Source organism: Phyllopteryx taeniolatus, chromosome 14 (assembly GCF_024500385.1).
Source record: "Phyllopteryx taeniolatus isolate TA_2022b chromosome 14, UOR_Ptae_1.2, whole genome shotgun sequence".
NCBI lineage: Eukaryota > Metazoa > Chordata > Actinopteri > Syngnathiformes > Syngnathidae > Phyllopteryx > Phyllopteryx taeniolatus.
Genome location: NC_084515.1, coordinates 6,223,522 through 6,247,066, shown reverse-complemented (window position 1 = coordinate 6,247,066; position 23,545 = coordinate 6,223,522). Strand labels below are relative to the sequence as shown.

Here is a 23,545-nt window from a genome sequence, read left to right as displayed (position 1 = left end):
TTCAAAGTAGACGTACAGTATTTAATAAATTCCCCCCCCCCCCCCCCCCCAAATACACTTACAATGTTTAAAAAGTGTTCTTTATTAAGTTTAATTATTTAAAAAAAGCCTGTCAAAGGGATAAAACTATTAGGGGAAAAATGTTATATGGTCTCTCTTTCGCATATTTTCACCTTTTGGGTGCATATCCCCGGGGTTCACTGTATAACATAAGCAGGATATTAAAAATCAGCTCCATCAGAAAGCCTTACTTCAAGAATGTGTAAGCAATATAATGTAAATAGAATTAGTTTTCTTTCTTGCCCTCTGAAATTGCAGGACAGAAAAGAGTCAGCTTTGAATTAATTGTAAATTGTTGTTGATTAACTTCTTACTGCACATTCATTTGTGTGTAATAAATGGAAGCCTTGATTGTTCCTTCAGAGATGCATAGCACTGACAGCATTTTGTCACACCAAGGACATATTTAGACTCTTATACATAACTCATTTATAAATATACTGTATCCTACATGTTGTATCTCTATATTAAGACATAGTTTCACATTTCATATTTCACTTTCAGACAAGAAGATTAGCAGCCATTTAAGAGGTCTACTAAGTGTTTTTTCGGACAAATGTGGCCCATTAAGTGACTCTCACTACAACGAAAAGAGCACTTGGAGATTACAGACCTTTGCCAAGACTTGACACCTGCAAAATAAATGCCCACTGCCCTTTAGGACAGGTGTGTCCAAAGTCTGTCACACAGCTCTTTTTTTAACCCACCTGTGGCATATTCTACAAATAACATTTTAAGGCAGCCTGCATTGGGCTTGTGCTTTTGTGCATTGTACAGAATACTTCTAACGTTCGATACTGGTTGGTGCTGCTCTATCAAGGCTGCAGCAATCACTCGAAGAAGAGTAATGGGTTTGGTTTTACCAGTGTGAAATGTAATATGCCTGTACAGTGGTACGTTGAGATACAAGTGATCCGACTTACAAGGTTTTTGAGATGTGAGTGGTTGTTCAGCCAACTTTTTGCTTTGACTTGCAAGCAGAAATTGGAGATACGAGCGCTGCATGGTGGCAGTGAACTCAACTCACTTCACATCCAGCAGCAGTTTGGTAGATAGTGAAGAATTCTTCCAAAAAGAGGCTTCAAGCTGTTGACATTTACTGTCAAACTAAACATCAAACAAAGAGAAATACACGTGTTTAAAAACAACCACATAGTTTTGCCTTAGAAAGGTCTGCTTAGCTTAACGCTAAGAAGCAGAGCAACATGCTATAGCCGATCTAATGAATACAATCGTGTTGCGGTGTTTAACGCTTTAAGCAACAGATATTTGAACACAAACAGTCGAGAAACACATGTAGACAGACAATACAATATAACCATACTCATAGACTTATATTCTTTATCAACTGTGAAAAAAGGCCACCGGTATTTTTAACCCAGTTTACTGATGCATCATGACAGTTTCCATCTGCAGTATATCTGTATGTCTTTATTAAACAGCCCCCAGGTGGCCAAGGCGCACACACCAGAAGGAGCTGCACAATCACAGTAAATTAATCATGATGCACAAACTGTTTAATTCTTGACATTTTATTCAATTATTAATTAATAAATTCATTTATTTAATTATTCCTTACATTTTATTAAATTATTACTGTTTTTGTAAAGCACAATATTGTGCAGTGTTTTTCCTTATTAAAACCAAACTACAAAAATGTTACTTTTTTGGGGCAAGGCAGGAATGGATTGTCATTTACATTCATTTCAATAGGGAAAGATGATTTGAGGTCCGAGTGCTTTGAGTTGCGAGTGTTGTCATGGAATGAATTCAACTCGTATCTAAAGGCACCGCTCTCGTATACTATAGTATAGCACAGTATGACAATTTTCGAGACATACTGGCAAAATTGAAAGTCACTGTAGACATGAGGATATGTCGCTGTTTAATATGCAAGGATGTTATTGTAGTAATTAAAACCCATATTGTTTAAAGACGCCATGAAACAAATGGAGACATAAGTGTTGAGGAAAAGGTTAAGCAGACGACCACTAACTGCTAAGCTCAATTATGTAATGGCCTGTCAAGAAATGTTGTTCGAATGTGGAACAACCTTTCTCAGTTCTTCACTAAAGTCACAGCAACTGGATTTTTTTTTTACCCCCGCCCTCTGTGCTACAGTGGCTTGTCTTCATTATTGCCGTAGGGTGAGATTCATAGCCTGACATCTTCCACTTCCCCAATCAAAATCAACAGCACTCTTCTTTTAACACCCACCAAAAGTATCAGGGCAAACGTCAGGGGTGCCCATTATCAGCCTTCATATTTAGCTTTAGCCTTGAGGCCCAAGCCTGTGCTATTCGTTAAGTTCCAGAAATAATGGGTAGCTCAGCTCAGTGGGTGGACACCGCTTCAGAATTAATTTTTCTCCCACTGAAATTTCATTGACATTGATTTAACCCTCTTAAATTGGGAGATAAGATCACATTTAATCTTTGATAATAATAAAAGTGAGGCTGCACTTCTATTTTATGAGTTTCACATTCACAGCATGTCCCTGTAATTTAGAAATATAGTAGTACAGTGTTCCCCAGCCTATTCACGGTTCGCAATTAGCAAATTCACTCATTTTTAGATTTATTTGGGAAACTATCCCTTGTTGTTTGTTGAAAAACTCACCTAGTCAGCGTGTAAGTGCTTTTTCTGAAATGCCACAGCAGAAGACCAAACCCTGTCTGATATAAAATTAGTGCTTTGGTGCCATCTTGTGGCATCTCTAGGCAATTATAAATTAGTCATCCATCTATCCATCCATTTTCTGAGCCGCTTATCCTCACTAGGGTCGCGGGAGTGCTGGAGCCTATCCCAGCTATCTTCGGGCAGTAGGCGGAGTACACCCTGAACCTGTTGCGGTGAGAGACCAATATGTTGTAAAGCAGTAAGAGGGGGAGTAGAAGCAAGGGAGTAACTTTTTACACAAATAAAGTAAAACAGTAATGTAAGGTAATACAAATAACATTGTGGTGTCAATTCTGCAAACGTCTACTTTTTTAGCTCCTATAAAAGTTTAGACCTGTTTTCCGTGTAAAACCTGGCTGCCCCTGGCCCACTTTTCATTCCGGTTATATGTTTACAGTACATACTGTATCAAGAATTACAACAGCACTAGGAATTGTGATTCAGACATCCTGAAACTGCAGGCACTATTAAAACAGTTCTTCAAAGCTCATAATTCCTAATGGTATGATGTATACTAATTATGAATGTTTTGTTTTTTTATTTTTGCAAATGTGTGAGTAGCAATTGTTTTAAATTCTACAGGGTCTATTTTTGGCCAACCAGACAAAAACTTTTCTTTAGTTTAAAAAGATGAAGCCTCCTTTGGGAACTTTAACCTTCCTGCACCAGACCTGCATTTATAGCTGTTTATGGATTTAAAGTGCAACCAAACAGTAGAAAAAAATGTCTTGTAAATTTTACACATCACAGAGAAGTCTTGTTAACAAGCCTGATAATGAATGAATTAAAAAATTGCAGTTTGTCAAATCAGGCTTGAAAATGGTCAAGAGTTGAGACATTCTTTCAGCTTGCAGACGCTGTGGGCTTGTCATTGAGAGCTCTGAAAATCCCGCCTCTCCCGTCAATCAAATACACATACCACCTTCCTTCTCTCACGGCTCCTTTCCAGCGACCGACACATCACACGCTTTCACAGGCTCCAGAGAAACAGCCTCTGAGCCGGTATAATGACCATAAACCGCACCACCAGGGCAATTTTCCCTCCTTTGAAATTCAGCGAACAGCACGCTTCTGTGGCCACAGAATGGTGCTCCATAATCGGCCTAGCCCAGTGAGAAGGAGGGAAGGAGGCTGTGAGGCTAACGGCATTAACGTTGGTGTGCTGGACCTCCAGCGGCTTCTCTAAGTGCTGGCAATGGGCTGCAGGAAGGCGGGTCTCGTCTGTTTCCCAGTTGCCTTGCAACACAACGTGCTTGGTTGCCAGACGGCAAGACACGTTTCCCAAATAACACAAAACACATTACACTTCAGGGAAGATGCATTTTTTTTAAGTTGTGGACTTAGTTTCATGGCCAATTGCACAATATAATGGTAGAACTGGGTGAAGTTATTTATGAACAAGGAAGTGCATTTCCACCGAATGGCCACTGCATGGAATAAGGGCGCTTGGTTTTTATAGAGTGAGTTATACACCCCAGCCCCGGGATGTCATGAGGCTAGTTTTTAGGCCTACCCACAAAATCAGGAAATTTTAGAAGGTGAAAAAGAGTTTTAAGCCATATCGCAACAATTCAGTACTTACTATACTAAAGCAAAGCAAATTTATTTACATAGCACATTTCCTACACAAGGTAACTCAATTTGCTTTACATTATTAAAAGCATTAAAAAAACAGCTTACAAGCATTAAAAAAAACTGCTTATAAACATTTAAAACAAATAGAAAAAAATACAATTAAAACAGTGTGAAAGGGGAAATGCTCTAAAAAGCATTTTAACCTGGCCTTAAAAACATTCACACTTGGGGTTGACGTCACTACTGTTGGCAACTTATTCCATTTGTGTCCAGCATAATAGCTAAATGCTGCTTCACCATGTTTGCTTTGGACTCTGTAATCCACTAATTGATCTGAGTCTGAATATCTCAGAGCCCTACTGGGTTAATATTCCATTAGCATTTATTTCATGTATTCAGGACCTAAACCATTTAGTGATTTATAGACCGGTAGAAGAACTTTAAAATCTTTTTTTTTTAAGGCTGACTGGAAGCCAGTGTAGAGACTTTAGAATTGGAATATTATGTTCTGACCTCTTTATTCTGGTCAGGACCTGAGCTGCAGCATTCTGAATGAGCTGAACCTGTTTAATGTTATTTTAAGGGAGTCCAGTCAGAAGACCATTACAGTAGTAAAGTCTACTTGAGATAAAACCATGGATGAGCTTCGCGTGTTCTGCTCGGCATATGCAAGCCTTCACTTTGGATATATTCTTCGGCTGGTAGAAAGCAGTTTTAGTAATTGATTTCATATGATTGTTGAAAAGTCAGAATCTATGAGTACACCAAGGTTTCGGACTAGGGCTTTGGTTTTTAAAGAGAGCAAATCTAGGTATTTACTAACAGCAATCCTCTTTTGTTTACTGCCAAAAACAATGATCTCAGTTTTGTTTTGGTTTAATTGAAGAATGTTTTGGCTCATCCAGTTATTTATCTGTTTTAGACAGTGACGCAATACCTCAATTGAACTGTAGTCATTTGGAGACACTGCTAGATATAACTGTGTGTCAGCTGCATTCAGGTTCAGAAGAGTTTGACCCAAGGGTAGCATACACAGGTTGAACAGAAAGGGTCCATGAACTGACACTGGAGGGACCCCATAGGTCATTGCCATACGATGAGATTGAGCACCTACAATGGTTAAGAAATAACTAATTTCCACCAGGTAGGATGTGAATCATTTAAGGACTGTTCCATTTAGTCCTACCCACGTTTCCAACCTGTTGAGCAGTATATTATGATCTATTGTATCAAAAGCCGTCCAGCGTTCTCTTTTTTTATTTTTATTTTTTAGAAGAGGCTTAGTGGCAGTTACTTTCGCCTGACTGAAGTGAGTAATAGGGAATCGCAGTGTAAAATATGTTTATTAGCTGTACTGCCTGATCACAACCATGGTAGCACCACTTTGTGTGTGTGTGCATATATGTGTGTGTGTTCTTGTGTGTGGTAATACTCTTTGTTGTAGTCATTTTCTCTGATGAAAACATTATACTGAATGTCATTTCCTGCTCCCACCTTGTTAGTTTCTTTCCGAGAATGCCTGGAACTGATTTTCTGGCATTATTGAACCAGACATCCCCCAGCATGGCCAGATATAACAAACTTCCTGCACTTTTGTATCCATCATTTCCCTCTCTTAGATGTCTGATATTACCCTGAGGATAGTGAACTCAAGTGTCAGGTTGGTGAGGGCACAAAATGGAGGCATCTGAATAGCAGTTGCTCCTCAACAAACGTTTCTTGATTTTCACAATAGTATGATGTAGAGCACATTGTAACAATTCTACTCAATATTGTCAGCAATTAAAATTAAATGCAATTCTGGGTTACTGTAAGCTTTTTTAGTCCAGTCACACTATTGACATTAAAACAATAAGACAAGAACAAGCATACAGATGAAATGAAAACTAAAATGACCGTCTCCACTATAGTTTTGTTTAATCATTGATAAGAGGACCACATGGCGTTCATTAGATTTTAAACCAAATAACCTAAAACTGCCGTGCTTGTACCTAGTTGTCATCAAAAATCAATGCGCTGATTTAACCTTCTCAATGTCAACAGCACTAAACGAGCTTACAGTAATCCAGAATTGCATTTAATTTGAATTCCTGACAATATTGAGTAAAATTGTTACAATGTGCTCTACATCATACTATTGTGAAAACCAAGAAACCTTTTTTGAGGAACAACTTCTATTCAGATTCCTCCATTTTGTACCCTCACCAGCTCTGACACTTGAGTTCACTATCCTCTGGGCAATATCAGACATCTAAGAGAGGGAAATAATGGATACAAAAGTGCAGGAAGTTTGTTATATCTGGCCATGCTGGGGGATGTCTGGTTCAATAATGCCAGAAAATCAGTTCCAGGCATTCTCGGAAAGAAACTAACAAGGTGGGAGAAGGAAATGACATTCAGTATAATGTTTTCATCAGAGAAAACTCCAACAAAAAGTATGACCACACACATGAACACACACACACACACACACACACATGCATGCACACACACACAGACACACACACAGACACATACATATATATGCACACACACACACAAAGTGGTGCTGCCATGGTTGTGATCAGGCAGTACAGCTAATAAACATATTTTACACTACGATTGCATATTACTCACTTCAGTCAGGCGAAAGTAACTGCCACTAAGCCTTTTCTAAAAATAAATAAATAAATAAATAAAACGCTGGATGCTTCCATGTTAGCAAGCAATAGACCCATATCAAATCTCCCTTTCATAGCCAAGATTGTTGAGAATGTTATTTTTAATCAACTCAGCAATTTCTTGAACTTAAATGGAGTTTTTGACTAATTTCAGTCAGGTTTCCGAACTCATCACAATACAGAATTAGCTCTTATCAAAGTGCTAAATGATATAAGGTTGAATACTTTTTTTTTTGTTTCGTTTTTTTGTCCTGTTCGGCTGTTAGGTCAACCAGAATGGAAAATCTGTATCCCTTTCATGCCGGAACAGTTTTACTGTGTCACACTGGAGTTTTTAAGCTTCCGCTGTGGTATTATAATTGAGGTTTATTGAGAATCAGACTTGATCAGTCGAACAGAACAAAGTTTCTAGAAGAGAGAGAGAAACAAAGACAAAAAACAAAGCACTAATTGTAAACAGGATGAGAGAAGTAAATCATTACATAATCTACAACAATGAAACATTAAATATGAGTGTTGCATGGGGCTGTAGTGCTACACCCTGTGAGGGAAGGACAGGACAAGATAGAACAGGACAAGGACTTCACTGGAATTGGGGTTGTATCATTAATGCTATTGTAAAGTACTGTAATATTATGCACAATTAGAACATTAACACTGGGCTGAGATTTAGGAAATTACAGATTGAATTAAAATGTACTGCAAATAAAATAGAAATTGCATGTAAATAAATGTTTAAAAACAAACAGTTTGTAAATATTATGAGCAAATGCATTGACCTTAAAAGTTAAATACAACTGAACAGTAGTTATGCAGTGATTCTTTTGCAAACCACTAGAGGGAACCCACATACCACTATTGGTACCCTTACCACACTTTAAGAATTACTGGCTCAGGCCATTTTTATGTAGAGCAACAATTCTTTTTTCAGAGCCTCACAGTTCTTTGACATGAGGTGTCATATTGAATTTCCAGTGAACAGTATGAGAGAGTGTGAGAGCGATGGTATCAAATTCAACACACCTACTCGCCACTCTCACCTGAGACCTTGTAACATGAATAGTTCACATGGCACCGTGGAGGAAAAATGGCTAATTGGGCTCCATTTGGACATTTTCACTTAGGTAGGGGTGTGCCCAATTTTGTTGCCAGCAGCTGAGACGTTATAAATGTGTGTTGTTATTTTGAGGGGCCAGTACATTTACACTGTTATAGAAGCTACACTGTCTACTTTAAATTGTACTTTACATTGTAACTATGTGCCATTTCTTCAATGTTATCCCATTAAAAGATGTACTGTAAGTAAATATTTGGATAAATGTGCGGGTTGTAGTCTCTTTTGTGAGATACTGTAACATTCTTAGTGAGACTGAAGGTATCACTCCGTCCGGCCAATCAGCACGAGGATGGATAGATGGATTTTGTACTTAAAGGTTGGTGATGACAAGTCACTAGGGTGAAACGTTTCTTATTCAATGCGATCAGTCACACAGCATCCATGTCTCCTCAGCATTTCTATTCCTCTCGCTGCCTGCTGCTCTCATTTCCTGCGCCATCTTCATTTCGGTTCCATTCGCTGATCTTCCTTTGATGTAATTTCCCTTCACTCCACTTTCACTTCACTTTTTCTCTGTCCTCCTTTAATGTAGCAGCTCTGCAGAGCCCAAAAACAGTCACCTTCAATGTACTGTAATTATTAAAACTTACTACTATTGAGTCTTAAAATGGAAAAGCTAAGATACATTCTTATGTAAAGCAATGTCGAATTAATATTATTACAATTGATGATGGCAAATAAGCACCACCCCCCCCCCCCCCCGTCATTTAGCACAGTGTACTAAGTTGATCACTTTCTTTTATTTGTTTACATTTGGCTAGCTAACATTTTGGAGATTTGAAGTCATTCAAAATTATATTAATAATAAATAATAATAATATATTAATATTCCCTTTTCCACCTTGTATATCAGATTTGTAACTCTAGTTTGTTGTGTTACAGTTCTAATGGTCTAATCGAAAGCATGTTACTTTAAACTCCACATCAGTTTTAAAGTACACATGATGATTATGATTAACACTCCATAACATTCCCACATGCTATATTCAACTATTTACCGCTTCTTTGCATCTTCCAATGCAATGAAAATGTTGAATCTAATCTAATATACATCTTCTTCTTCTTTTCCTTTCGGCTTGTCCCGTTAGGGGTCGCCACAGCGCGTCATCCTTTTCCATCTCCTGCATCCTCCTTTCGAACACCAACTGCCATCATGTCTTCCCTCACGACATCCATCAACCTTCTCTTTGGTCTTCCTCTAGCTCTCTTGCCTGACAGCTCCATCTTCCTCATACTTCTACCAATATACTCACTATTTCTCCTCTGGACGTGTCCAAACCATCGAAGTCTGCTCTCTCTAACTTTGTCTCCAAAACATCGAACCTTGGCTGTCCCTCTGATGAGCTCATTTCTAATTTTCTCCAACCTGGTCACTCCGAGAGCGAACCTCAACATCTTCATTTCCGCCACATCCAACTCTGCTTCCTGTTGTCTCTTCAGTGCCACTGTCTCTAATCCGTACATCATGGCTGGCCTCACCACTGTTTCATAAACTTTGCCCTTCATTCTAGCAGAGACTCTTCTGTCACATAACACACCTGACACCTTCCGCCACCCGTTCCAACCTGCTTGGACCCATTTCTTCACTTCCTGACCACACTCACCATTGCTCTGGACGGTTGACCCCAAGTATTTAAAGTCCTCCACCCTTGCAATCTCTTCTCCCTGTAGCCTCACTCTTCCCCCACCACCCCTCTCATTCATAAACATATATTCTGTCTTACTTTGGCTAATCTTCATTCCTCTTCTTTCCAGTGCATGCCTCCATCTTTCTAACTGTTCTTCCAGCTGCTCCCTACTTTCACTGCAGATCACAATGTCATCTGCAAACATCATGGTCCATGGGGATTCCAGTCTAACCTCATCTGTCAGCCTATCCATCACCACTGCAAAAAGGAAGGGGCTCATGGTAGAGCCCTGATGCAGTCCCACCTCCACCTTAAATTCGTCTGTCTCACCTACAGCACACCTCACCGCTGTTCTGCTGCCCTCGTATTCTGCTGTCCTGTATTATTCTAACATACTTCACTCCAGACTTACGCATGCAGTACCACAGTTCCTCTCTGGGTACTCTGGCATAGGCTTTCTCTAGATCTACAAAGACACAATGTAGCTCCTTCTGACCTTCTCTGTACTTTTCCATCAACATCCTCAAGGCAAATAATGCATCTGTGGTACTCTTTCTAGGCATGAAACCATACTGTCGCTCGCAAATACTCACTTCTGCCCTGAGTCTAGCCTCCACTACTCTTTCCCATAACTTCATTGTGTGGCTCATCAACTTTATTCCTCTATAGTTCCCACAGCTCTGCACATCACCTTTGTTCTTAAAAATGGGCACCAGTACACTTTTCCTCCCTTCCTCAGGCATCTTCTCACGCACTAGAATTCTATTGAACAAGCTGGTCAAAAACTCCACAGCCACCTCTCCTAGATGCTTCCATACCTCCACAGGAATGTCATCAGGACCAACTGCCTTTCCATTTTTCATCCTCTTTAATGCCTTTCTAACTTCCCCCTTACTAATCATTGCCACTTCCTGGTCCACCACACTTCCCTCCTCTACTCTCCCTTCTCTCTCATTTTCCTCATTCATCAACTCCTCGAAGTATTCTTTCCATCTAGCTAGCACACTGCTGGCACCAGTCAACATATTTCCATCTCTATCCTTAATCACCCTAACCTGCTGCACAACCTTCCCATCTCTATCCCTCTGTCTGGCCAGCCTGTATAGATCCTTTTCTCCTTCTTTAGTGTCCAACCTGCCATACATGTCATCATATGCCTCGTTTGGCCTTTGCCACCTCTACCTTTGCCCTGTGTCGCATCTCAATGTATTCCTTTCGCCTCTCCTCGGTCCTCTCAGTGTCCCACTTCTTCTTAGCTAACCTTTTTCCTTGTATGATTTCCTGTACTGAGGGGTTCCACCACCAAGTCTCCTTCTCTCCTTTCCTGCCAGAAGATACACCAAGTACTCTCCTGCCTGCCTCTCTGATCACCTTGGCTGCAGTGGTCCAGTCTTCTGGGAGCTCCTCCCGTCCACCGAGAGCCTGTCTCACCTCTTCCCGAAAAGCTGCACAACACTCGTCCTGTCTCAGCTTCCACCACATGGTTCTCTTCTCTGCCTTTGTCTTCCTAATCTTCCTCCCCACCACCAGAGTCATTTTACACACCACCATCCTATGCTGTCTAGCCACACTCTCCCCTACCACTACCTTACAGTTGATAACCTCCTTCAGATTATATCGTCTGCACAAAATGTAATCCACCTGTGTGCTTTTACCTCCGCTCTTGTAGGTCACCCAATGTTCCTGCCGCTTCTGGAAAAAAGTGTTCACTACAGCCATTTGCATCCTTGTTGCAAAGTCTACCACCATCTGTCCCTCCAAGTTCCTTTCCTGGATGCCGTACTTACCCATCACTTCTTCATCACCCCTATTACCTTCACCAACATGTCCATTACAATCTGCAGCAATTACGACTCTCTCTCTGTCTGGGATGCTCAGAACTACTTCGTCTTGCTCCTTCCAGAATTTCTCTTTCACCTCTAGGTCACATCCTACCTGTGGGGCATAGCCACTAATCAAATTACACATAACACCCTCAATTTCAAGTTTCAGCCTCATCACTTGATCTGATACTCTTTTCACCTCCAAGACATTCTTAGCCAACTCTTCTTTTAAAATAACCCTGACTCCATTTCTCTTCCCATCTACACCATGATAAAATAATTTAAACTCTGCCCCTAAACGTCTAGCCTTACTGCCTTTCCACCTGGTCTCCTGGACACACAATATATCAACCTTTCTCCTAATCATCATGTCAACCAACTCCCGAGATTTTCCTGTCATAGTCCCAACATTTAAAGTCCCCACATTCAGTTCTAGGCTCTGTGCTTTCCTCTTCTCTTTCTGCCGAAGAACCCGCTTTCCACCTCTTCTTCTTCTTTGACTTCGACCCACAGTAGCTGAATTTCCAACGGCGCCCCGCAGGTTGACTGCGTCGGTGGCGGACGTTGTTAACCCGGGCCACGACCGATCCGGTATGGAATTCTTTGGATGAACGCTCATATTTGTTTGGCAAGGTTTTAAGCCGGATGCCCTTCCTGACGCAACCCTCTGCATTTATCCGGGCTTGGGACCGGCTTACAGTTTCCACTGACTTGTGCCCCCCATAGGGCTGCATTAATCTGATATACATATCAAGAAAAAATAAATTTATCCATAGTAGATGTATTTGTTAGTTTTGTTTTTATTTTAAATGTTATATTATAAATTGGTTGGCATGTTATCTTATCTTATAAATGGATAATGATGATTAAAAACAATAATGCTGTTTGATTTCTTGTTTAAGTATATGTAAATCACTGATGGAGGGAGGGGAGCGCCACATAAAATCTAATCGAAGGCAAATGCTGCTCTGTTTTCTCCATATATTTTTTATAGTAAATTAAATACCAAACTCATATATAGCAAACAAATTTGTCCATTGTTAAATTGAAAGGTTTGCTAGGATTTCAAGAAATACTCCTCCAGGAAACCTCAGTTATTGTGACACACGGATTATATACGTTTTAAATACTTTGGTGGATTCACTGACTTTTTGCGACAGCACCGTTTCCAGAATACTATTCTGTATATCATACAAGCAGAGCACACAAAAGACAATAGCATACGCAATAGAAGAGTATTCTCACAGACACACCAAAACAAGCGAAACAAGAAAATGCTGATGCTGCAAAAAAATTTCATTATGCCCATGTAAAAGTTTAGATTTTCCAATTCTCTCTTTTGGATGTTGTTTTCCACCTCCAGATTGTTTACTTTTTCTGTCGGTGCTCTCATCCTCTGGTATCTTCTAACAATTCTGCAGACTGGGAACATTCACCACAACTAGTTTCCTCATCAAGATACTTCATAGCCATCAGATTGCCTTTGTACTAAAGAAAATAATTGTCTTCCTAACTGGGTAGCTTCTTGGCCTGTGAATGGCCGAGATTAGTTTAAGACGCCTATTGATTAATTGTTAAGAAAGAACAACACTAAAAAGAGGGTGAAAAAAGCACCCCCTACAAATCTTAACATTTACATGCCAGGAAGTGTCCTCAGAGAGCATGTGGGAAGAATTAATGTTCTGAAAATGAGCCACTGGCAGTCTCTAACCAAGGACTACATGCAGCAGTCAATATGCCTAATTACCCTCTTCATCCTAACGGCATCTTATACTTCAGTGTTGGGGCTTTAAAAGTCACTGTTGATGCTCTTAGTACTAATGTAATGATGCACTCCCCTGTCAGCTCTGGATGCCTATACTGCCGTGGTTGATTCCCTTATCATTTACTTTTATATTACTGGTATACAGGTAGCGGCACGGTGGTTGACTGGTTAGAGCGTCAGCCTCACAGTTCTGAGGACCCGGGTTCAATCCCCGGGCCCGCCTGTGTGGAGTTTGCATGTTCTCCCCGTGCCTGCGTGGTTTTTCTCCGGGCACTCCGGTTTCCTCCCACATCCCAAAAACATGCATTAATTGGAGACTCTAAATTGCCTGTAGGCATGACTGTGAGTGCGAATGGTTGTTTGTTTCTATGTGCCCTGCGATTGGCTGGCAACCAGTTCAGGGTGTACCCCGCCTCCTGCCCGATGACAGCTGGGATAGGCTCCAGCACGCCCGCGACCCTAGTGAGGAGAAGCGGCTCAGAAAATGGATGGATGGATGGTATACAGGTACAGCGAACCCCTGTTTATCACAGGAAATATGTCCTAGCGCAACAGTTGAAAATCTGCTATATAGTGACCATATAAAAAAGTTTTGGTTTTTAAAAAAAACTGTTTTACCACTCCCACACACGTTAAACTCATTTTAAACTTCATGAATTGAATTTTAAATTAGATTAAAACTATTCCTTAGAGCTTGTTCTCACTCTATTGGTCACACAGTACTCCAAATAAGAGGCAAAAAGTGTTTGCTTCAAGTTGTTGGTTTGTCACTCCCAACTGACACAGAAAGCCAAACAGAACAAAATTAAACATTACTTACTTAAAGACCAAAATGTTCATCCCAACCACATAATTTCATCAAACAAAAGTCCACTAACTTAATGCTAAGGTGTAATGCGACGTGCCATAGACGGCTAATGTATTATCATAGATTATAATAATTGCAAACCTTCAAACAACTGCTACTTTACACACAAGAAGCAGCAACGCATACAACAAGACCGATCTATGTATTTGTATGAACCTCATCTTCTGTGGCCTTCATTTCTGGAAAATCACATTGGAAGCAATATTGACAGCAAAATTACTTGTCATCCTTATACTTCAACTTGTTAAAGCTGTACTGTAGACCAATACCAATACAGAAAATGCAACTAAGAAACATACTGAACAGTAAAGGTCCAACAGAGTCTGCTGCGGAATTCTGGTCGACCTTCAAACATTATTATTGGCCACATAAGCGTAAAATTAAGAGGAAAAAAGAAATTGTAATGGAGTGTTAGCATACCACTAAATGTTATCTGTTTGACTTTTTATTTTCTGTGAGGCTGCCCATGAGTGGTCAACAACTGATTGGCATCTCCTAAGTCACTCCTTCTGTCTGTGATTTGTTGTTGTTTTTTCAGGTGCGTGATTTCTTCTATATCAAATTAGAGGGACAAGATGGGGCCAGAGACAGCTGATATTTATTTATATATATTTTTTGTACTACTCCACTAATGACTAATGATGATTTTAATATGACAGTTTTTTTGTTTTTTTATAATTACAAACTCCCTCTTAATAAATGAGTTGGTAGTAATAAAATGTTGTCTGAAATTCCTCAGAAGTTAACCAATATAACAGCAAAATCAATACAGAACTACTTTTTTAAAACGGGTGCCAACCCGTATAACTCTTAGCCAGTTGGCAGCTTCCCAAGTTTTTGCGCAATCCTTTTGAAACAGTTTACCAGTAAAACATTTGGGTTGAATTCCAAATTCTATGTGTTTAATATATTTTTTAATGATTTTGCTTCAGTCAAGATCTATGAAATATGTAAGTTGGGAAATTTGCTCAATCACCATGTGGTTTGCACACCTGTCACACAGTTCTGAGGCCGGGGGTTTGAATCCTGGCTCCGGCCTTCGTTTGTGGCGTTTGTGTGTTCTACAGCTTTTTCCCATAACATGGATGTTAGGTTTAGTGATGACTCTAATAGTCAATAGGTGCGAATGTGAGTACGAATGGTTGTTTTGCCCAAAGTCAGCTGGGATAGGCTCCAGCTCACCTGCGACCCTAATGACAGCAAGCAACATAGAAAATGAATAAATAGATGGAAAGATTTTGTACAGTCAAATATATTTTCATATTTTGTGAGATCTATCAACACACTACCAGATATTTGGATCTTTTGCATGATATCTGAAACTCTTATGGGGCCTTTTTAAATGCTCCTTCTGTACCTTTCCTCTCTGCTTTTAATTGGCCCGCACCTGCCTGCTGACGCCAGCAAAACTGCTCTTTCGATTTCATACCCTTATTTTGCTGATCCAGTGCATGAGTTTCTTGTATCCTGATTCCTGGTGGCACGCAGGTCCACAGCTGCACAATTGGTTGGCAATTGGCCAAAGATGATTGGTATTTTTTACAGCGGGTTATATATATTTGTGTTTTGTTTTGGTGTGAGCAGTGAGGTCATGTATATTTGTGTGTCCAGCCAAGATAATAACTGCTCATTAATATCAGTGCACTGAGAGGTCACCATATATTTTTGCACTCTCTGTCTTTTTGGTGGTTGTTTTCTATTGGACAAGCCAACAAACTTCACCATGAGCTATTTAAGGATGAGAAAATTTTTACAACTCAAAAATTAATGTTATATGAGATGGAAATACTCCCATTGTTCAGTCATCCCCCGTGAACCAGGAATCACTAATATACAGTGAGTACGGAAAGTTTTATATTGCAGCCATTTGTTAAAATCATTTAAGTTCATTTTTTTCCTCATTAATGTACACACAGCACCCCATATTGACAGAAAAACATAATTGTTGAAATTGTTGCTGATTTATTAAAAAAAGAAAAACTGAAATATCACACAGCCATAAGCATTCAGACCCTTTGCTGTGACACTCATTTATTTAACTTGGGTGCTGTCCATTTCTTCTGATCATCCTTGAGATGGTTCTACACCTTCATTGGAGTCCAACTGTGTTTGGTTATACTGATTGGACTTGATTAGGAAAGCCACATCCCTGTCTATATAAGACCTTACAGCTCACAGTGCATGTCGGAGCAAATAAGAATCATGAGGTCAAAGGAACTGCCTGAAGAGCTCAGAGACAGAATTGTGGCAAGGCACAGATCTGGCCAAGGTTACAAAATAATTTCTGCTGCACTTAAGGTTCCTAAGAGCACAGTGGCCTCCATAATCCTGAAATGGAAGACGTTTGGGACGATCAGAACCCTTCCTAGAGCTGGCCGTTCGGCCAAACTGAGCAATCGGGGGAGAAGAGCCTTGGTGAGAGAGGTAAAGAAGAACTCAAAGATCACTGTGGCTGAGCTCCAGAGATGCAGTCGGAGATGGGATAAAGTTCTAGAAAGTCAACCATCACTGCAGCCCTCCACCAGTCAGGGCTTTATGGCAGAGTGGCCCGACGGAAGCCTCTCCTCAGTGCAAGACGTATGAAAGCCTGCATGGAGTTTGCTAAAAAACACCTGAATGACTCCAAGATGGTGAGAAATAAGATTATCTGGTCTCTGGTCTGATGAGACCAAGATAGAAATTGTTGGCCTTAATTCCAAGTGGTATGTGTGGAGAAAACCAGGCACTGCTTATCACCTGTCCAATACAGTCCCAATAGTGAAGCATGGTGGTGGCAGCATCATGCTATGGAAGTGTTTTTCAGCTGCAGAGACAGGACGACGGGTTGCAATCGAAGGAAAGATGGATGCGGCCAAGTACAGGGATATCTTGGATTAAAACCTTCTCCAGAGTCCTCAGGACCTCAGACTGGGCCAAAGATTCACCTTCCAACAATGACCCTAAGCACACAGCTAAAATAACGAAGGAGTGGCTTCAGAACAACTCTGTGACTGTTCTTGAATGGCCCAGCCAGAGCCCTGACTTAAACCCAATTGAGCATCTCTAGAAAGACCTGAAAATGGCTGCCAACCAACGTTCACCATCCAAACTGACAGAACTGGAGAGGATCTGCAAGGAGGAATGGCAGAGGATCCCCAAATCCAGGTGTGAAAAACTTCATTCATCATTCCCAAAAAGACTCATGGCTGTATTAGCTCAAAAGGGTGCTCCCTACTAAATACTGAGGAAAGGGTCTGAATACTGGCTGTGTGATATTTTCAGTTTTTCTTTCTTAATAGATCTGCAAAAATTTCAACAATTCTGTTTTTTTCTGTCAATATGGGGTGCTGTGTGTACATTCACGTGGGAAAAAAATGAACTTAAATAATTTTAGCAAATGGCTGCAATATAACAAAGAGTGAAAAATGTAACGGAGTCTGAATACTTTCCGTACCCACTGTAGGAAATTACGTTATGGTGCTCTACATTTTCCCTGTGCTTTTGTCTGAGTGACATCCATGGTTAAATATTTGCTTCCTGTTTCTTTCACGCCATTGCTGTATCTTTATTTAAATCTATTTTATTGCCACAAATCACATTTTAGAAACTAAATACAGGCCAGATTTTTTATACTATGGCCGATCAGCACATTGATGGAATATACTATAGTGTCTCTTAGCAACTAAATAAGACATTAAGGGACTACGATATTTTAGTGTGCTTGAGTACCAGAATGGACAGGAATGACAGTAATGCTGTTTACAGGACAAGACAGGCTAGCATCTTGTTTATGGATTCCAGTTACTTCTTCTGCCATAATAGATTTTACAGAGGCTTGGCAGAGACACTTTTAGACTAAGTGAATTAGACCTCCTTAATGTGCACCGTGACGCTGGAATGACTGCAGAGGTTCTGTTAGGTAATGATGCTGCTGCGTTGTTTGCCGTCAGACACCTTTGCACACTCAATAGCAATAGCAAGCAAGTCAAGGACAAATACTTTCCATGCATCAAAAATGTCTCTACAGTACTTAATGTTATGAAAGACATTTTCAAGTGACTATTTCAATGGTCTAGTGTATGGGCTCCTAATAAGCAATAAAATATGATGTTGTTTTTGACTTTGTTTCTAGAGAGTCAACTACCACCTATTTGTTTAGAATGACTGGATAATGGAATGCAGGTCTCATGAAACACTTCCCCCCCCAGGCTTCTATAGATGCTTTAAATTCTTGTTGTTTAAAGGACCCTTTAAAGAGAATTTAGAGATCTGTTTCCAAAAACATTATACATGTTTGAAGATAACTGCTGAAAATGTGCAAAGACTGAGAGCAAGGTAATACTCAACTGTGGAGAAAGGGTATAACCATTTATGTTTTCCTAAATAAAAATTTTTTTGGGTGGGGGGCATGCCTAAAATGGGACCCAGTGACACACTTTGGAGTCTGGCATGAATTCCCCCCCATATAACAACTTCAGCACCTTTGGTCATCCGGCGCAATGGTGACAGTTAACTAGCTAGCTATGTCTACACCCCGAAAATTCTTTTTCCCTTTGGATAGTCTGCTGGTTCAGCCGCTTTAGAGTGCCTCGTTGTCAGCCGTAAGGCTTTAAGCAGCTATATTAATGAGGCTCAAACATGTAGGGATGTGTAGGCACAAGAAAGATGCTAGACGAAGTAGCACACACATTTCCTGGTCGTAGAAATGGTGTTTGATTGACATTTGACAGTTGATTGGTGTGTTCAGCGCATTCAGAGGACACACCCGCAGTCTTCCAAAGCAGGGAGAATGGCTTGATATTTATTTATTTAAAAAAAAATATTTAACATTTTTTAAATGTATTATCATTTTTGTTTGTTTGAAGACTCATTTTATATTCTTAGCAGTTTTTTTATCATTAAAATTTGGCAGGGTTGTTAACAACACTTTCTTTTCCCCTGGATTATAAATTCTGAGAGAAAACTGATAAATGATAACAATCCAGTGATCCACAGTACATTTTATATGATTATAGCCAGTAAATGATGTGTTTATAGTTTAGGTTGTTATTGCGCTGTTATAATTCTGAAAAGTTGCAATCATATCCTGATGAATTCCTTTGGACTTGCACTGTACCACCTTGCTGTGACATCCGTTTAGTGCAATGAGACAGTATTGTTGTTCAGTGCATTGAAAGGTCATGTTGACACCAAAGCTCCATGCATGCACTAATACTAGTACACTTGAGATCAACACTGTGTTTTTTTTTCTCCCCTTGTGGCGTGTGTGTGGGTCTCTGTTTACTTATTAGTTTGGGCAGACAGGAAGTGGGAGGGAGTTTAATCCACACTGTCAGTAATTATTTGTGATGTGATCTGTGGTAATCTCCAACTCATCTGGTGTACTTAATCTCATTGTGGTTTGGGGTTTACTCTCTTCTCTACAACCAAAGTGAGAACTTGGATTATAAGGATCTGATGAGAATATTCATAGGGTTTGACTCTAATGTGTGAGCCACAAGGTTTTCACTGGTGAGAAATTATGCGGTGAAGGTTGGGTGAACATAATAGCGCTTTGCTGTATTTCCTCAAATAGTGGCCGGGGGCGTTTATTTACTGAACTACCTGATGTCTATTTAGCAAGGGGTGCTGCTTTGGTCAAGTAGATGACACGCCATTTCTCAAGTAATTGAGACACGGTGTCTATATGGGTGGAGGTCAAATTTGAGGGAATACTCTGTGTGTTACTTGTATGACCTCGCTGAAATATCTCCCTCTGCTTATACTGTATTATGCTTGGCATATTCCTATGCGGCCGTGCTTAGTCTGAAACAATTATACAGGTCCATCAAATATTTGTGCAAATCTTCATCCCATCTCCCTTAACATCCAATCAGGGAAACCTTGAAAAGCTTTCTACCATGCAATGTTTAACTTATTTTTTTTACACTACTCCATGTTTACTAAATAAGGACAGACACTAATGGTGTCACGGTTTTGATAACTAAAATTGTTATTTTAGGAGATACTTAGCATTGCACACTGTGGGTGGGAAAATAGGCCTGCTCTTTCTTTATCTTTTACAAAAAAAATAGAAAAGGGAAAAAGTGTTATTGTGCAGGGTTTTTTTTTGTCTGAGAGAAAACAACTAATAAAGCACAAATCAATATTTGTAACCAATTTCTGATGACTAAAACTATAACCGAGATCAAGCACAAAGAAGAAACTGTCTCCCCCTTCCTTCTTCCTTTTCTCATTCCAAGAGCTTTTGAATTGACTCAGGATGTTCAGATGAAACGATGTGGAGTGGAAAGGAACTTGTGAATTTCAAAAACAATCCTTGCAACGCTTGCTTTAAATTGAAATGTGCATTCAAGTGAAACGTTAAACAGGAACAGAAAAGATTAATATCATCCTGTCTCTTTTTTTCCCCCCTTCCACAGTCAACAAGCACAAACCATGGATAGAAGCTTCTTACCATGGTGTGATCACAGAGAACATGGGCACTGTGCTACTGGACCCTCCGCTTGTTGCTCTCGACAAGGATGCACCGGTCCCCTATGCAGGTAGCTATATGACAATAAATGCAAATAAAATGAAATTAATTCTGAACAGAGCAGAATCTCTATTGATGAACACAGTCCGCTCCAGGACAATGATTGTACTCCAATTTGTTTTCCAATTTTTCCCATAGGAAATAATGTAGGAATAATAAAGAGTTGGCAAAAGTACTCACACACTGTACTTAAGTAAAAGCACAGATACTTGTGCATAAAATTAAAAAATAAAAACCCGGAGAAAAAGTACTGCTTCAAGTCCTGTAAATTACAGTAAAAACTTACAGAAGCGGGCGTTTTTTTAGGCTGGCACAAGGCGCATTACATTCGCTCGAATCACTCTTATATGACCCCAAGATCTCAATCAATCAAGATCTCAACTGTGTTTGACTTTACCTCATCATATTTGTCTTTTTTATGTCAAGGTTAACAAAAGTAACAAGCCTATTTTGACAAAGGCGTAAAAAAAAAGGTAAATGGACTCCACTTATATAGCGCTTTATCTCCACTATCACAGTGCCCAAAGCGCTTTACAAAGCCTCACATTCACCCATTCACACACCAATGGGCGACTGCTGCCATGCAAGGCGTCACCAGGCCCACTGGGAGCAAATTAGGGATTCGAACCATCTACCCTTCGGTCACTGGACGACCCACCCAGTGTTATAACACTGTATGCAACGGATATTTAAGCACAGGCATACAGTATATTATTTTTTTCTTCTGCGAAAAACGACTAATATTACTATTATTGCAGTTTACTGAGTCAGTTGTAAAACGTCTTTGTGTGTGTCTCTATGTCTGTGTTATACTGGCCCCTGGTGACCAAGGTGCACGCACCCAAGGGAGCACAATGTGAGGCCGGAACAGATTATTGGCATTCACATTAATTTCAATGGGGAAAGATGATTTGAAATAAGAGTCTTTTGAGTTGCGAGCATGGTCACAGAACGAATTAAACTAGTGAGTCAAGGCACCACTGTATGCACTCATGTCCTGAAACTTGGTGTATATCTGATATAAGCGTTATGATCTTAAGTTTATATAAAACTTCTGACCAATGTTTTCAACTGCTCGCTTCTAATACCAATACTGTGGTTCAAGGAGGGGTAAAATCCATGTGGTTGCTGTCATAAGCAAAATGCACATCAGTTTTCTGTGTCTGATCTATTCTGTACTTCACATCCATCCAGGCATTGTTTCTCGGCAGTGTGACAGACCTCAAATACGCCATAGAATGAGTTAACATGTAACGATGACAGTAGAACATAATTATAAAGCTCATCTGCAGACGACGCTTTCAGATGTTGATTGTGTTGTCTTATAAGACGCAGCCATGCGATTATAGCAGAGCTGACAGTGACAAGAACGAGACGGCGAACGCCGTCATAATTAGATAAATTATTCCCAGACTCAGCTGCAAACAAAGAGCCTTCCTGACAGTTAGCACTTTACAGCTCATTATTGCCAAATGGTTTCTATTAATCCCGACGCTGACAACCATGGAAAATGGATATTAGACTTTATATTTCCCCTCTGTTTTTTTGGTAATGCCACAGATGTTATTTTGTCTTTTATAATGCTATGTCTGAGCTGCTCTGTAAATGTGACTGACCTGGATGATTGTGAAGCCGTTCATAGAATTCTCTTTACGGAACAATGAAGTAACACCTTCAGCACATACAGTAACATTAGCCAAGACCAGTGGCGGTTCTATGAGGTGTGGGGGGCAGTGCCCCCTTAACAGTGTGCCTGGACGCCTTGTGGCCCCCCTCCATACAGTTAATATGCAGTACTGTAGTAAGACAGCAGGATCAGCAGCTCCTGTGCACTAAATACACTTGCTGCACAATGAAAATGAGCAAGGAGTCACTACACAGAACACAACCTACATACACGGTACAACAACACACCAAAAACGAAAACCACCAGGTGAGTAAAGCACACAGACAACTATTATTATTGGGCAACACACAAAAAAAACCCAAAACTGCAAAATTACAATTGACACATAATTACTGCATGTACAATATGCCAGGAAGTCTGCGTGCCCTTCTCCCACGAACTACAGTACGTACTGTAACCAATGCGCTTCGCAGTTTAATTCTCTAGTAGTATCCTCTAGTGCGTTTTGATGTAAACCCTAGCACAAAGTTATCTACCTGGCAAGAAGAAATTCGAATCAAAAGAACAATTAGAGTGAAACATCAATAGAATGGACTAATAGGGGCTGGGGGTCATCCAATATAGCAGATTGTCCGTTACATTGAAGCACTTTTTTTTTGTTGTTGAGGCCTTATGCACCCATATCACTGTACAGTACAAAATTATTGTTTTGTAGGGTTTTTTGTGTTCTAAAACACCCAGTGCAGTACAAGGTTACTGTAAATAAATAAATAAAAAAACCCGCTTGATAAAGTTTTACTTTTAACCAAATTTACCACACCAATTTGCTTGGTCATGGTGACATTGTTGACATAGTAGTCATCATAGGCGAGTTGCTTTCATGAGCTGTGAGGAATTTGTGTGCTTCCTAGTTCCAAATGCGTTGCCAAAGGCAAACGGCTCGACAAAAAAAGGTTGCTGTACAGAAAATAGCATGTTCCAGACTCCAGAGACTTGTGTTTGTATTCCATAGAGTTAAGCCACCATTTCTCTCTCTCTCTCTCTCTCTCTCTCTCTCTCTACGCTGCGAGTCTATGTACAATAGATATTTCCATCATGACATGGCTGCCATGTCAAGGCCCCACATTCAACATGGCTGCCACGTAGGCACGGGAGGCACATCTTTTGGAATTGGATTTATTTTTTTTCTTATATCTGTGACCTGGAAATGTGTCAGTCCCAGTCTCTGT

General features: G+C 40.1%; 1 protein-coding gene across 1 annotated transcript in view; it reads left to right on the top strand.

The window, feature by feature from the left end:
- clstn2a (calsyntenin 2a) overlaps window positions 1–23,545 on the top strand; it is a 171,761-nt gene that overhangs the window by 59,051 nt on the left and 89,165 nt on the right. The window contains exon 2 of the mRNA XM_061797558.1: window positions 20,577–20,699. Coding sequence (XP_061653542.1) covers window positions 20,577–20,699 — 123 coding nt within the window. The remainder of the gene's footprint in view (window positions 1–20,576; window positions 20,700–23,545) is intronic.